Source organism: Lepidothrix coronata, unplaced genomic scaffold (assembly GCF_001604755.1).
Source record: "Lepidothrix coronata isolate B3197 unplaced genomic scaffold, Lepidothrix_coronata-1.0 Scaffold81, whole genome shotgun sequence".
NCBI classification, from domain to species: Eukaryota; Metazoa; Chordata; class Aves; order Passeriformes; family Pipridae; genus Lepidothrix; species Lepidothrix coronata.
Window position 1 is genome coordinate 1,960,481 of NW_016690261.1, and position 14,747 is coordinate 1,975,227.

Consider the following 14,747-nt stretch of genomic DNA (forward strand, 5'->3'; position numbering starts at 1 on the left):
CATTTCTAAAAGTAGCTTTCTAAAAATAAATGGCTATTTGAGAATAAAAGCCAAAACTGAGATCATTAGCAGATGTAGGTTTGTGTCTCCTTCCCACTTTGACAGAATGGCTGAAGTGGGTTCTAAATCTAGTAGATTAAATTTCTTTAATGTGCTCTATTTGCTGCACAATAATAGTGTGAGTGGAAACAAGGAATATGGTTATGTGGCAGAATATAAAGCTAAGAAAATATACTCAAGAAGGTAGCTGCATGTAAGAGTGTGGACAGAGCACAGATCTGTCACATCTTTCCTGAGTTGATTCTGTAGTCAGGTATATTCAAATATTTTATAGGTTGTACACTTCCAGTTAGAGCCCAATTCTCTTGCAGTTTTTACTCATTGATGCAGCAACTGCACCAGAGAACAGTGACTTTACCTATAGACATTTGGAAGTAAAGTCAAAATAAGGAGGGTTTTTTTTTCCCAGTTCCACCAGTTACTGAAAAGCCTGACAACTCGGATATTGTGCAAAAGAGGAACGTGGGCACTATGAATTTAGAGACAGGGAGTTTTATTGTCCCTCCCTGTTGTGTGTTAACCATCTAGGCAGTTAAGCAGCACACAGCCACTTGCTCACTTCCAATCCCCAGAGGGATGGGGAAGAGAATAAAAAGAGGAAAAGAAAAAAATCACATAGGTCAAGATACATGTAGTTCAATAAAAGAAGGAAAGAGGTGAAAAAAAATATAAAAGACGATCACTCACCACCTTACATGAGTGGGCAACATCACTTATTGCCTGTTTCTGAGCAACAGGTACTTTCCCAAAAATGTCCCTCTCCTCACTTTTTATATTGCTGACCATCACCCTATATGGTATGGTGTATCCCTTTAGCCGGTTTGGATAAGCTGTCTTATGTCCCTTTGCAACCTGCAAGCTCTTGCCTACTCCGAGCTTGAACAAGGTGGGGTAGAGTTGGAAGAACAGGAAGCCTTTACACTGTACTTCTTAGAAGTAGTCAAAACACTGTCGTATAATCAACACTGATTTAGTCACAAATCTAAAACGTACCACTATACACTATAGACTGCTGTGAAGAATGAGTTCATCCTAGACAGATCTAGCATGCACTATTACCTGCTAAGTTTTAGATAACTCAATAAATTACAGTGACTTCCAGAGTGGTGCATTCCAAAGATTGACATCTTAATGTAGACAAGACAAATTAATCCTGATATGTCCACACATTAAAAAAAAGGACAATAGATTGATGAACTTGGACTTAGCTAACATACTTTTAGACTGAAGATTAGCTTACATCAATCCTGTACTGAGAGTCAGAGTGATGAGGGGCATATTATTAGCTATCAAGGTCTACTACTCTATTGAACAACACTTATGACTTCACAGATCCAAAGAGCATTCTTTTTTTCACTTGCTTCAGTTCCTATATTACATATTCAAAGTTAGAGTTCATAACACAGGTCAGTGCCTCTGTAAAGGATGTGCATTCTCAGAAAGAAGAGAAAATCTCCTTCAAAGCAGAGTTTTTTTCATTGGTTCATTATACTTGTGTTGCGTCTGTGAATTTTACATAGTACCCTTAAGAGAAAGTATTTGAATGCTCTGGCTATTTGCAAACTGGCAAAAAATCAAACTTGAATGACTACTGCAAGCTTTACTCTTAGGGTGTTTTTCCACATTGCCTGATATAATCCATTTTATCTGGATTTTGTGGAACAGCAGTAGCATTTAATGTATAATTAGGTTAGGCACAGGCACGCATTATCATGAATAGGTTTAGGCGTAGTCAGCATGCACAAACTCAATTGTATTTAACAGGATACTAATGTTAAATATTAATGCATTATTCATAGGCAAAAGGAAAGAAAATAGTTTTACCCAGCAATTTCAATATTTCATGTTTTCTTATTCATATTTATTGGAAAAGACTAAGAATAGTAATTTGTAACAAAAAAAAATATAAACATATGTAAACTATCCTCTGTTTTGATTATTGATTACTGAACACTCAGAGGTTATTTCTACTTCTTTTCCTTTCCTTTAAAAAGCTTATGACATATTAGCATATCTGCATTTTTGTGTGTTACTAGTAAACTTAAATTCTTGTCAGATTAATCAAAAGTTAACAGTTCATCTGGAACTGTGAACATTTCAGTTGTAATTTTAAAAAAGAACATCATAATTAAACTGAAAACTCATACAGCATCTGTATGTGTATTTCTATTATCTCCAGCTTTGGAACAGAAGACCAAGCAATTTTGCTTTTAAAAAGACGTGGTACAGAAGATAAAAGTATCCCATTATTTCAAAAGCGTTACACAATTCTTATACCTTTGGGTTGCACTGACTATTGGTACTGAGGTGATATTTTTTTAAGAGTTTTATGAGACCTAGGCAGTCAGCTGCTCTCAGGCATAAAAGTCAGGAAATCTGACTATTCTTTATTTGGAATATTTGCAACTATAATTTGAGGCTGACTACTTAGATGTACATTTGTTAACTAATTGGCAGACTGTAACATATCATTTAAAAAAAGTAAGTAAATCATAAATAGCATATATAAACTTGTAAGTATTTTTTTAAATGAAATTTTATTGAAATATACCTTAAAGGATATTGGCTGGAAGTTCAAAGTAATCAGAATTAAAAGTCCCAAGAAGTCAAGGGAAATTTTGATGGTTTTGTGCTGGATTTTCTCTTCTACATGGACAAAAGACACTTTATTCCATTCAGCTTCAAAAACGTTTCAGATGCCTATGTGATAGTGAAGAGGATCACCTCAGTTTAAACCTACAGTAATTAAGGGCAGTGGACAATAATGCTTCTGGGGTTGCAAAAATTACTAAGAAAGGGAGTACAAATTGATTAATAGAGAGTTTTTTACGCTCTTAGCATGCTGTGCAATGCCAAACCATGACACAATTTTCTTTTGTGTGTTCTTGTGCCATTGGCAAACAAAGTACATTTTAAAAAATATGCAACTGATCCATTGTAACTGAGGGGAAATTACACCTGAAAAATTTGGTGGCCTTCTATGATGGGGTTACAGCATTGTTGGATGAGGGAAGAGCAATGACATCGGCTCGATGTTTAAGTGGAGACCAGGGTTGAGCAGTGTCCCTCAGGGGTCAGTACTGGGACCAAAGCTGTTTAACATCTTTGTTGGTGACATGGACTATACTCATCAGTGTACTGTCAGCAAGTTTGCCAATGACACCAAGTTTTGTGACATGGTCAACACATTGGAGGGAAGGAATTCCTTCTAGCAGGACCTTGACAGGCTTGAGAGTTGGGCCAATGCAAACTTCATGAAGTTCAACAAGATCCTGCATATGGGTCAGAGCAATCCAAAGCAAAAATACAGGCTGGACGGAGAATGTATTGAGAGCAACCCTGAGGAGAAGGATTTGGGGCCTTTCATACAGCTCTGGGGCTCCCAGCATAATAACAGGGACTTGTAGGAGTGAGTCTAAAGGAGGGCCACATAGATGATCATGGGGCTGGAGCACCTCTCCTATGATGACAGGCTGAGAGACTTGGAGCTGTTCAACCTGGAGAAGAGAAGGTTCTGAGGAGACCCCCTAGCAGCCTTTCAATGCCTGAAGGGGGCCTACAAGAAATTTGGAGAGGGAATTTTTACAAAGGCATGTAGTGACAGGACAAGGGGCAGTGACTTTAAACTGAAGGCAGGTAGGTTTAGATTAGATGTTAGGAAGAATTTCTTTACTGTGAGGGTGGTAAGGCACTGGGTACAGTTCACCTAGAGAAGTTGTGGATACCTCATCCCTGGCAGTGTTCAATGCCTGGTTGGACAGGGCTTTGATCAACCTGGTCTAGTGGAAGGTGCCATTACACATGGTAGGGGGATTGGAACTAGATGATCTTTAAAGTCCTTTCCAACATAAATCATTCTATGATTCCATGATTTTATAATTTGTATTCTTGTATATTAAGCATGTATTTATGGGTCTAAGTTAATGTACTTAGAAACTGCATTAGAGTAATAGAAATTTGTTCCTTTAACTTGATTGCTTTCTTATAAATTGAAGATATTTTTCAGAGATTTTTCAGAGAATTGTCTCTCAATAAGGTTCATATAAAAATGAAACTAAATTCTTGGAGAATAGCCCCTAAGCCTGCATACAACTTTTAGAGGGGAATCCTGACCTTCACTGACAATTGCAATGTGTTCATGACTGCAAAAAGCCACACAGAGTATTCAGAGCAGAAGTAAGACCTATCACAGTACATAAAAAGGGACAGTAATTCTGTGAGGAAAATAAGTGTTCTGTAGTTGAATTAAATAATATCATAGGCACTGGTAGCTTCCATAATTATAGCTATGTCACATTATGGTTTCTTTTTTGTTTTATATGTGTGTATGTGCATGTGCCATGTTCTCTGATCCTACTTAGTTAAGTCTTAGCCTTGCTGGCTGTTCTTCTATATGCAATTTTCATGTATACTATATATATGAGTTTTGAGTTCCTCAGCAGGCTGTCTCAGGTGTGAATATTCAAGTGCTACTTAGTTGTTCTCTTAAAACATTTCCTTTCAGTATAATATCTTAAGGTTTCAGACCAGTACCTATTCAGAGTTCAAAGGGTTCATGTTGCCAGAAACATAGATGAAAAGTTGTTGATGAGGACTAGCAGCTTCTTGCAGGCAGCTTCCTACAACTTGTGTTGAATCAATGGTTCCTCAAGTGCATTCTGAGAAGTGAGGATGTGTCGCGGTCCGAAGGGAGGAGGGGACAGGACACGAGGAAGGGTGCAAGCAGAATTCTTTATTCAGGCGTGTGCCCGATTCTTAACCATCCCGCCAGGGAAAAAGGGGCAGAACATAGGGTGGGCTATCAGACAGACAAACAGGGGAGCAAATCAGAATAGGGCACGGGCAAAAGGGGGAGGAGGAAGCCTGGGCATGTGCAGTTGTGCACTGTGTAGAAACCACATAATAACAGTAAAGTCCATATGAAAGTCCTGCCAATTGCTGTATGCTTTTCTCCATGCCTGGAACTGTTCCCATCATGAATCTTGCTTCTCTACAAGGATGAGTTGTGAATGATAGGGGAGGAGGCCTTTTCTTTCCACTGAAATAGAAAATGAAGATCCTTATTTCTCTTGATATTTTTATCATTGAAATTACAAATAAATGAGCAGAGCACCATGAAAATTCACATTTGGAAGACTAATCCGTTAATTGTAAGTCAAATTTCCACATTGCAAATTAACAGCGTTTTTATGGAGAACACTCTTCATAGTAATCTAGATGTAGTATTAGTGAGTCTTGACTAAAAGAGTGTGAGAGACCTTTACAATGCTTCTTATGGGTGTCCCTGTAGTGTTCAGAATTTTCCTGAACAGAGGGAATGTATTGCTCAGAAAAAAAACAATAAATCCAGTGAGAGACTACAGAGACATTTTATGGTCACATCAAACTTTACAAATTACGTAATTCAGGATCAGGTGTTTTCTCTGAGATTTATACAGGTAAAGAAACCTGCACAGCTTACCATATAACACAGAATTCAATAAAACATGGTACACAATATTAGAACATTCCTTTTTAAGGTTTTAATACAAGATTTACATGCTTAAGAAAATTGAAATTTCTCTACACCTATGTATTGACAAGAAAACCTCACTGAAAGAGAGATCTGCGCAATATATATATATATATATAGTCATATGAGTATGGTCCCATTTCTGGTCTATGGAGATGCAGTTCTTTGTGAAGGGGTAAAGAGGAATGACATAGAAGCTTAAGGCCTCTTTTGGGAGTAACTAACCCTGAGAGTTTCAGATTTTATTTCTAAAGCTTCACAAAATTTAAAATTGTCAGAGTAATTGATAAAGGCAAATATTTGAAGTATAAGATACAAACTCTGTGTCAATTCAACACTATCCATGAGATGCATGTGCAGAATTACATTCTTTATAATAATCTGCTTAATGATTCATAAAATTGTGGTAGAAAGATAATCATTAGCCATATTTTTATAAACCTGGAAAATATGAAGTTTTTGGAAAGAGAAATATTGATAAATATTCTCATTGATTTTTAATTCCATACTGTTAGGTTAGGAAATGCTGTCCTATTTTTAGAAGTTGATTTATGGAAATATTTTTGTGATCAGGTTTTATTCTTGTGGATGTCACCTGAAAAGAAAAGAATGATGTCGTTTTCACTTCTGGTGTGAATGTCTCTATACACAGGTAGTTTCCATCTCAAACAGACAACCACAAGTGAAGTGTAAAGACTTGTAAAATGTCTTGTAAAAATTAGAAATAATATGACTTAAAATTCATAAATTCAAAATTAATAAAGAATATAATTATTTATTTGGCTAGTCACAGATAGCTGAGAACCTCTGAGTCTTAAAATGTCTGCAAGTCTAAATAGAGTGGCAAGGTTCATTAAAAATAGCAAGTGCAGTCAAATATGTTGAAATGTGTTGAAATAAATGGAAATCAAATTGTTACTGTTCCTTAGGAGCGTTTCATCTTTTTTTATTATTATTATTTTGCTATATTACATATTTTATCTTTGGAATATTAGGTACTGAGGAACTCATTCTAATAAGACGTGTGCATATGCCTATATATAAACATTTATGTCTATATGTGTGAATATAAATATAGGACAAGATCTTGATAGCCTTCATCAAATGGAACAGAACATTACAGTACCCCTTCAAAAGTCAATGAGGCCATCTAGAGAGCTGTCTGTACAAAAGCAGCGATGGGAATCTGACTGGTTGGAGCCTGTAGTAAACAATCTGTCAAGTAATCTAAGACAGAACAAGAACAAAACAGAAATGCTATGTTCTAGAGGGTAACTACGCCAGAGCACCAGACCTATTGTTGCTCACCCAAAGGTTTTGTGGCTCCGTGACAGTGGGATGAACAAGCAAGTAGCATTTGCAGCTTATAAAACCATTCTTGCAGTGCAAGAGGGATAAAGAAAATTTTCCTTGCATAGAATAAACATTTTCATGTCGCCCTACTGTATCTGCTAATTACTTGTTTATGAGCACAAAGAAAATAATACCTCCAGCATGATACATGCCTTTAAAAACGTCCTCCCCCAAACCATTGCTTTTTTATCAAAGCAATGTTTCATGCAAATGCAATACAATCTCACATGGACAGATACCAGCAAACTGTGCCAACATCTGTAAAACAGACTATTACAATCATCCCAGTCTTCTTCCTACAGAACAAGATGGACAGTTTTAAAAAGGACTGATGGCAGTTGCTGTGCAAGCATAAGCACTAATATTCCACAATTTGTTTTTCTTTTTTTGCAGAAATAAAGTATGTACAACTGTAGACACTCACCCCTATTCCAGTCACATTGAGTGAACTGGATTGAGAGCTGTCTCATTTATATACTTGAATAATTCTGCACTTCAATGTGATAGACGTATTTTCCAGAGGACAAGGTTTCCCTTGTGGTGTGTTTTGTGGATTGTATTTGGGCTGGAATGCTTTCAGGTTTCTAAAGCAAGCATTTGCAGATACAAATTAAATGCAAGATCTACCCAAGAGAACAAACTGGAAAAGCTGTAGTGGATGTTTATTGCTTTGCAAAATCAGTCATTAACAGTCTTTAAGGAATCTAGAAGATATTTAGTTGAATTTTATTTTCCGAGCTTCACTTAGATAAGGGGAAAAGGAGGTGAGAGAAATTGCAGGAGGAGGAGGAGCTGATCTGTCTCAAGGTGGAGCTGTATCTTGTATTAAATGACATTGGCAGATTAAAGCTCTCTGGTGGGGAAGGGCTTAAAGGCTGAGTCAAAAGCCAAGAAGTCTCTTTATTTACGCCTACCTCCCAGCCCCTGGCAATCTGACTAATAACAAACTGAGCTAACAGGAAAGACTAGAAAGAACAGAGAGAACACAGGAGCAGCTTGCATCTAAAAATCTGACAAACCAAGTGATCAAGTCAAGCTCTGCTGAGCATCTTGTTTATTTACTGCATCCAAATGCTTGCAAACAGTTAACTATATGCAGAAAAGTCAGCCTAGCTGTGAAGTATGCTGTGAATTTTAATTGAGGAAAAAGGACAACTGCTTGCAGGATGGTCTGATGTGCACGGCTGCCTGGAAGATTTTTTCAGTTGAATGCTTTGTACTTTGTCTTCTGAACAAGGATTTTAACTTTATGGAGCTGTAGTATTACTAGAGCTTGCAGCAAAGTGAAACTTGGAAGAAAGTGTGCATTTTTCACTGGGAAAATTTACATTGCATTGAAGCAGCTGCTCCAACTGTGCATTGCTGAGTGTTTCAGGGTGTGTTACTGCTGTACAGGTAAGAAAGATTCCAGTTAGTTAATTCACTTAGCACATGAGAATTTAATTTCTCAGTACAAGTTGAATTTATTTTTCTTCATGACTTTGTATAACTTTTATATTAAAGCATGGCAATTTGTACTGTATTTTAAACAGTTTGCCTGGCACGTTTATTCAAACTGCTAACTGTGTAGAATGTGTGCATTAAGGGAACGCTGTTTTCGAATCCCTTGAGGGAAGAGAAATGGGTGTTTGTTTTTATTTCCTGAAGTGCAAGAGTGGTCTTAAATGCATCATCTGACTGTGATTTCCTTCAGAATTTAATAAACAATCCTGAAGGCTTTCAGAAATTCTTAGCTTGAGGCTTTGAAAATCTTCAGCATACATTTTTTAAATAGCTGAATTAAAACAAACTAACAAATAAAACCCAACAAATGAAACAAGATATTTCAATGTTGTAAAAACACATAAATTATTACTTATCAAGCATGTGATGTCTTTGCTGTAAGGTGACTACTTCTGAAAGTATTCAACTTTGCCTCATAGAAAAGACCATGACACTTTTTACTCTTTTAGAATTCCTACAGACCTTAGTTACAGTATGCAGTCAGCAGTGACTTAGATGAAAGCAGATGTTAAAAAAAAAAAACCAGCTTATGTTACCATGTAGAATTTTTTGAAAAACTTCACCACGTGGAATAAAAAAAGGTCAGCTTTGTCAAGAATTTTAAATTAAATTTTATTGTATTCTGAATTTTTTCAGTTAAAGGCTAATCATCTATTATTTGAAAGGAGTTTTTATTTTACAATAGTAACCCACTGAGAACTTCATTACATATTTCTGAGCATTTAGAAAAAGAAAAAAGCTGGGAAAGAGGAAAAAAGAATGCAACCTTCCTATTAATTTTTACTGTGTGTATATATGTGTGTGTGAGAGTTCTGGCTGCTCACAAAAGTATGACGATGATTAAAATGCGAATGTTTTCCAATTGGTTACAAATGTTGTTACTTTCATCTCTGAGAGAAGGGCTTTCATTTTTATAACCTAATTTCTCAAAATGCACTACAATGCAACATGCCTTTCAGATTATTATTTTTTTTCTTTTGATTTAATTTTGCTCAGGGACTTTATAAGTGCAGTTTGAATTTGATGCAGGTTGACGCTGGAATTTCTGATGAGAAAAGTGTACAGAAATAAAGTTGAATTAGTCATGCAGTTGTTTTGAAGCTGGCATCTGTGTCAAGAGTTTATATGTTTTTTACCTTAGGTCACTGGGAAGGGTAGTGATACACGTAAAGCAAAAATAAACCTCTAGCATAATATGATCCTGGAATTATTCTGCATACTTCAAAATAACATCTTGACATGTTGTGTCTTATCCAATACTTCTCAGGAAAACAGACTTAAAGGCATATATATTAAACATAGGCAACTGGAGTTCAGGGAGTGTTATATGAGACAGTAAAACCATTTGTTCTATTGAAACAAAGATAAAAGCTCGTTTTCAGGGACACTTTTTCTCACACTGTGAATTGCACTTACAACTTCTAAACTCATGCTTCTACTCCCACTTATCAGGAGCTACTAATGAAGAAAAACATAATTCACTGTGCACACATTAGCTGTTGTTCTTTCTGTATGTGTGTGTGTAATACTCATGCCACAGCATTTAAATGCCTGCATGTGTAAATCTTTGCAATCTGTTCTAAGGGAAGCCTTGAGAAGTGTAACCAAGTAACCAAGGTATATGATAATTAAAATATGGATTGATGAGATGCCAAATCATGTGGCCACACTAAAAGAATATTCATGCATGTAACTGAATTGATCCTCGTAAAAGGTTCTGATCTTTCAGTAATTAACACAACTGGTTGTGTAGTGATATTCTGTACTCAGTGTTTCAATAGCTTAGTTGGAAAGTCAACTTACCTTTATTAGATGGATTACTTAAGAATCCTGCTTAGATAGATTCCTTGAGAATCCTCAAATAAATATCACAGCCCATAAAAGTTACTGAATTATAAATCATCCATTCCATTTTAAGATTTTCAATTTTTTTTAATCTTTAGGATATATGTAAATATTTAATTAAAGATTATAAACATCAATTTCACTCTACCTCATATATCAAGAGATACTATTGTTCTTGCTAAATGGCAGCCTTGACAGAAAGAAACAGAGAATCTTTTAATGGAGTGCAGTACAAGTTAGTTCGAACCAATTATAAATGATTGTTTTAAACATCTAAATTTCATTTGTGACTCCATAGTTGTATTGTAATGATGCATTTACCAGGTGTTGCAAAGTTCAAGATCAGCTTGAAAGGTGATAATCATATTACATATCATATGGATGACACTGGTGATAATTTTTAATTCTAAAGCACAGTCAGTGCCATATACATTTCAGAAGTTTTGTGATAATTGATGATTATAAAAATCAGAAGGAGTCTAATATTAATCTCAACACAAGTTTGTCCTTGCTTACTTGTTTCTTCTGACATGTACTGCATTGTCAGTTCTCTCTTCTTTTTTCATTAATTGTGTATATAATTTTTTTTATGTGTATATTATATGAAAACGTTACACGACTGTGTTTTGGTCCCTCTTTCACTAAATAATTACAAACAACAATATATGCATTAAAATTTAAGTAAAGAAAAATAATTATTTTGTCTACTTCCTTTTCAATTTGTGGGTACAAGGATTGCAGAGGAAACACATTTTGATTTCCATACATAACGCAGAACCAAAGGGAAATTCCCTGTATCCTGACTGAATGGGCTTGTGTTCACAACACATTATTGAACCAAACCAAATCTTATTTCTTCTCATCAGCAGCTGGATAACATTAAGTTAAGCTTAGCAAGGTACTCTTAGAATTTGCAGTACTTTGGTGCCACAAAGCAATGATCCAAAATATTATATTAGTTTCTATATAAGTTGCTTGGAACAGTAACTTATTACTGCTGTCCACTGAAAGTCTGTATAGCATATAAATAAAGGCAACACACTCTTGATTATCTCCTCTTATGACTGTTTATTGATTCAGTACATTAAACTAAATATATGTTCTTATATTAGAAAATAATTCAATTGCTTTGCACAACATAATATTGTTTAAAAGATGGGGTAGCTCAATAACAAGCATTAGGAATACTTTTTCTCTCTCTTGCCCCAGGAAAAAACCCCACAACCCAAATCCTGTGAAATCATGACTCTATTACTTTTCCTTCTCCTTTTTTTTCTTTTTATGTTTTTTATTAGAATCTGCTGGACAAGATGAAGCTTTGGATTTTTATTCTATATTCAGTTGTGGTTGCATCTGATCCTTTCCAGTCACAACCCTCTTTTTCTTCAGCCAGAGGATCTTGTCAGAGTCTGTGTTCCTGTGAAGAAAAGGATGATACCATTATTATAAACTGTGACGAAAGAGGCATCAAGACAGTATCAGAAATAAATGTCCCACCATCACGGCCTTTCCATCTTAATCTGTTAAACAATGGCCTGAGTATGTTACACATGAATGATTTTGCTGGCCTTGTTAATGCTATCTCTCTACATCTTGGTTTTAACAATATTGCAGATATTGAGCCTGGGGCTTTCAACGGTCTCAGCCTTCTTAAACAACTTCATATCAATCACAATTCTTTAGAAACACTTAAAGAAGATACGTTTAATGGATTGGAAAATTTGGAGTTTCTTCAAGCAGACAACAATTTCATCACAGTGATTGAAGCAAGTGCCTTTAGCAAGCTCAACAGGCTTAAAGTGCTTATTTTGAATGATAACGCCATTGAGTCTCTTCCTCCAAACATATTTCGTTTTGTGCCATTGACCCATTTAGATCTGCGTGGAAACCAGTTACAGACACTGCCCTATGTTGGCTTTTTGGAACACATTGGTAGAATACTAGACCTTCAGCTGGAAGACAATAAATGGGTCTGTAACTGTGATTTGTTGCAGCTGAAGATATGGCTAGAAAACATGCCTCCTCAGTCAATAATAGGTGATGTTGTATGCAATAGTCCTTCAGTAATTAAAGGCAGCATCTTAAGCCGGTTGAAAAAAGAATCACTTTGTCCCACTCATCCTGTCAATGAACTTGAAGATCCTTCAGGGTCACTGCCCCTGGTTGTAACCACCTCTGTCAGTGATAGTCACCTATCGACTAAGGTGATTCCTCTTCTGAAAGCTCCTACTAAAGAACCAAGTTTAGTGCTTCACACTTCAAAGCCTACTACGTTTCCAGGAATCTCTTGTCCCGTCCCCTGTCACTGCACCAGCCATATGCTCTCAGGAGTTCTTATGCACTGTCAGGAGCGAAATATTGAAAGTCTGTCTGATTTAGGACCCCCTCCTCCAAATCCTAAAAAGCTTATTCTAGCTGGAAACATTATTCAGACATTACTGAAATCAGATCTGGTGGACTATACCAGCCTGGAAATGCTTCACCTGGGGAATAATCGCATTGAAATCCTTGAGGAAGGTTCCTTTATGAATCTGACTAGACTACAGAAATTATATCTCAATGGCAATCATCTTACAAAGTTAAGCCAGAATCTTTTTCTTGGCCTTCAGCACCTTGAGTACCTGTACCTTGAGTATAATGCCATCAAAGAAGTTTTGCCAGGGACATTTAATGCAATGCCAAAACTGAAAGTCCTCTACTTAAATAACAACCTTCTGCAGGCTTTGCCACCCCATATCTTTTCAGGTATTCCCCTCACTAGATTAAATCTGAAAACAAACCAATTTGCTCATTTGCCTGTGAGCAACGTCTTGGATGAGCTGGATATGTTGGTACAAATTGAACTTGAAGACAACCCTTGGGACTGTACCTGTGATTCAGTTGGGCTGCAAAAATGGATACAAAAACTGAGTAAGAATACCATGATGGGTGATATTTTTTGTAAATCTCCAGGGCATCTAGCAAAAAAGGAATTAAAATCCCTAAACAGTGAAGTCTTGTGTCCGGGTTTAATAAACAACCCTGCCCTACCAACTCATGCCAGTTTTGTAGTTGTGACAGCTTCTTCTCCTACTGCCAACACTGCAGACACCATCCTGCGGTCCCTTACAGATGCTGTCCCACTTTCTGTTCTAATATTAGGACTGCTCATTGTGTTTATAACTATTGTATTTTGCGCAGCAGGAATAGTTGTTCTTGTTCTGCATCGGCGACGAAGGTGCAAAAAGAAACAGGCGGATGAGCAAATGAGGGACAGTAGCCCGGTTCACCTGCAGTACAGCATGTACGGGCATAAGACAACACACCACACAACGGAGCGCCCAGCTGCAACTCTCTATGAGCAACGTATGGTTACCCCCATGGTTCAGGTCTACCGCAGCCCATCCTTCAGCCCCAAGCATACTGAGCAACAACAAGAGGAGGGAAGTGAGAAGGAAGCTAATGAGTCCAAATATCTTCGCCGAAGTCTTCTGGAAAGAGAGAACAGTTCACCGCTTACAGGTCCAAATGTCAAATATAAGGCTACAGATCAGTCTGCTGAATTTCTGTCTTTTCAGGATGCTAGCTGCTTGTATAGAAACATTCTTGAAAAAGAGAGAGAACTCCAGCAACTAGGGATCACAGAGTACCTAAGGAAAAATATTGTCCAGCTCCAGCCTGACATGGAAGTTCATTATCCTGGAGCACATGAAGAGCTGAAGCTAATGGAGACATTCATGTACTCCAGGCCAAGAAAGGTTTTTCTAGAACAAACTAAAAATGAGTATTTTGAACTCAAGGCTAACTTACATGCTGAGCCTGACTACCTGGAAGTCCTGGAGCAACAAACATGAAGTGATAATATTTTGGGCTGGGGGCGAATTTCTGTAATTCTATTTTAAGTTGGAACCATTGTAAATAAAAGTGCCTTATAATAACAGGTCAACAGTCAGAACTCAAGCACAGCAGTAATCCTAGCAAAGAAAAACTCAGGGATCACTGTGGGAAGCCATGGGATTGTGTGCTGGAAATATGTGTCATCCCAAATTAAACATGAATTTTGTGTGATTGAACTGTGGGAGGAAGATTGTTTATTGCAATATTCCTTATAACTTTAAAAAGGTGTGTATGGCATTCCATTCTGTACCCAATTTATGGAAAAATATTCATTACCCTTACTCTTTCTTTTTTTACCCCTCATTTAATTAGATTCCTTAAAAAAAAACCCAAAAAACCCAATACTTGTGTTTGTATTTATATGGCTAGAGTGTATTTGTTAGGTTAGTACATGCACTGCATACATGACCACTGTCTACAACTACACCTAAAATACTCTTATAATAAATATGAAAGGAGTTGAAATGTTTTCATACTAAATGTTAATTAAAAAGAAAAAAAGATAAAATATTTTTGTGTGTGCACCCAAAGCCTGCAAATATTTAAGTATTTTACACGGAACTTTGTCATGTGCATTCTGTATCATATGTGGAAGGAA

The 14,747-nt window shown here is 36.6% G+C and overlaps 1 protein-coding gene across 1 annotated transcript; it reads left to right on the forward strand.

The window, feature by feature from the left end:
- Nucleotides 1–7,781: 7,781 nt before the first annotated feature.
- Nucleotides 7,782–14,491, forward strand: SLITRK6 (SLIT and NTRK like family member 6). Its single transcript, XM_017820304.1, has 2 exons — nt 7,782–8,320; nt 11,569–14,491. The coding sequence occupies exon 2, from the start codon at nt 11,584–11,586 to the stop codon at nt 14,104–14,106; it is 2,523 nt and encodes an 840-aa protein (XP_017675793.1). The 5' UTR covers nt 7,782–8,320; nt 11,569–11,583; the 3' UTR covers nt 14,107–14,491.
- The last annotated feature ends 256 nt before the right edge of the window (nt 14,492–14,747 follow it).

What these genes read in the sequence shown, in the direction of transcription:
- SLITRK6 (XM_017820304.1), top strand. Translation starts at nt 11,584, where the DNA reads ATGAAGCTTTGGATTTTTATTCTATATTCAGTTGTGGTTGCATCTGAT.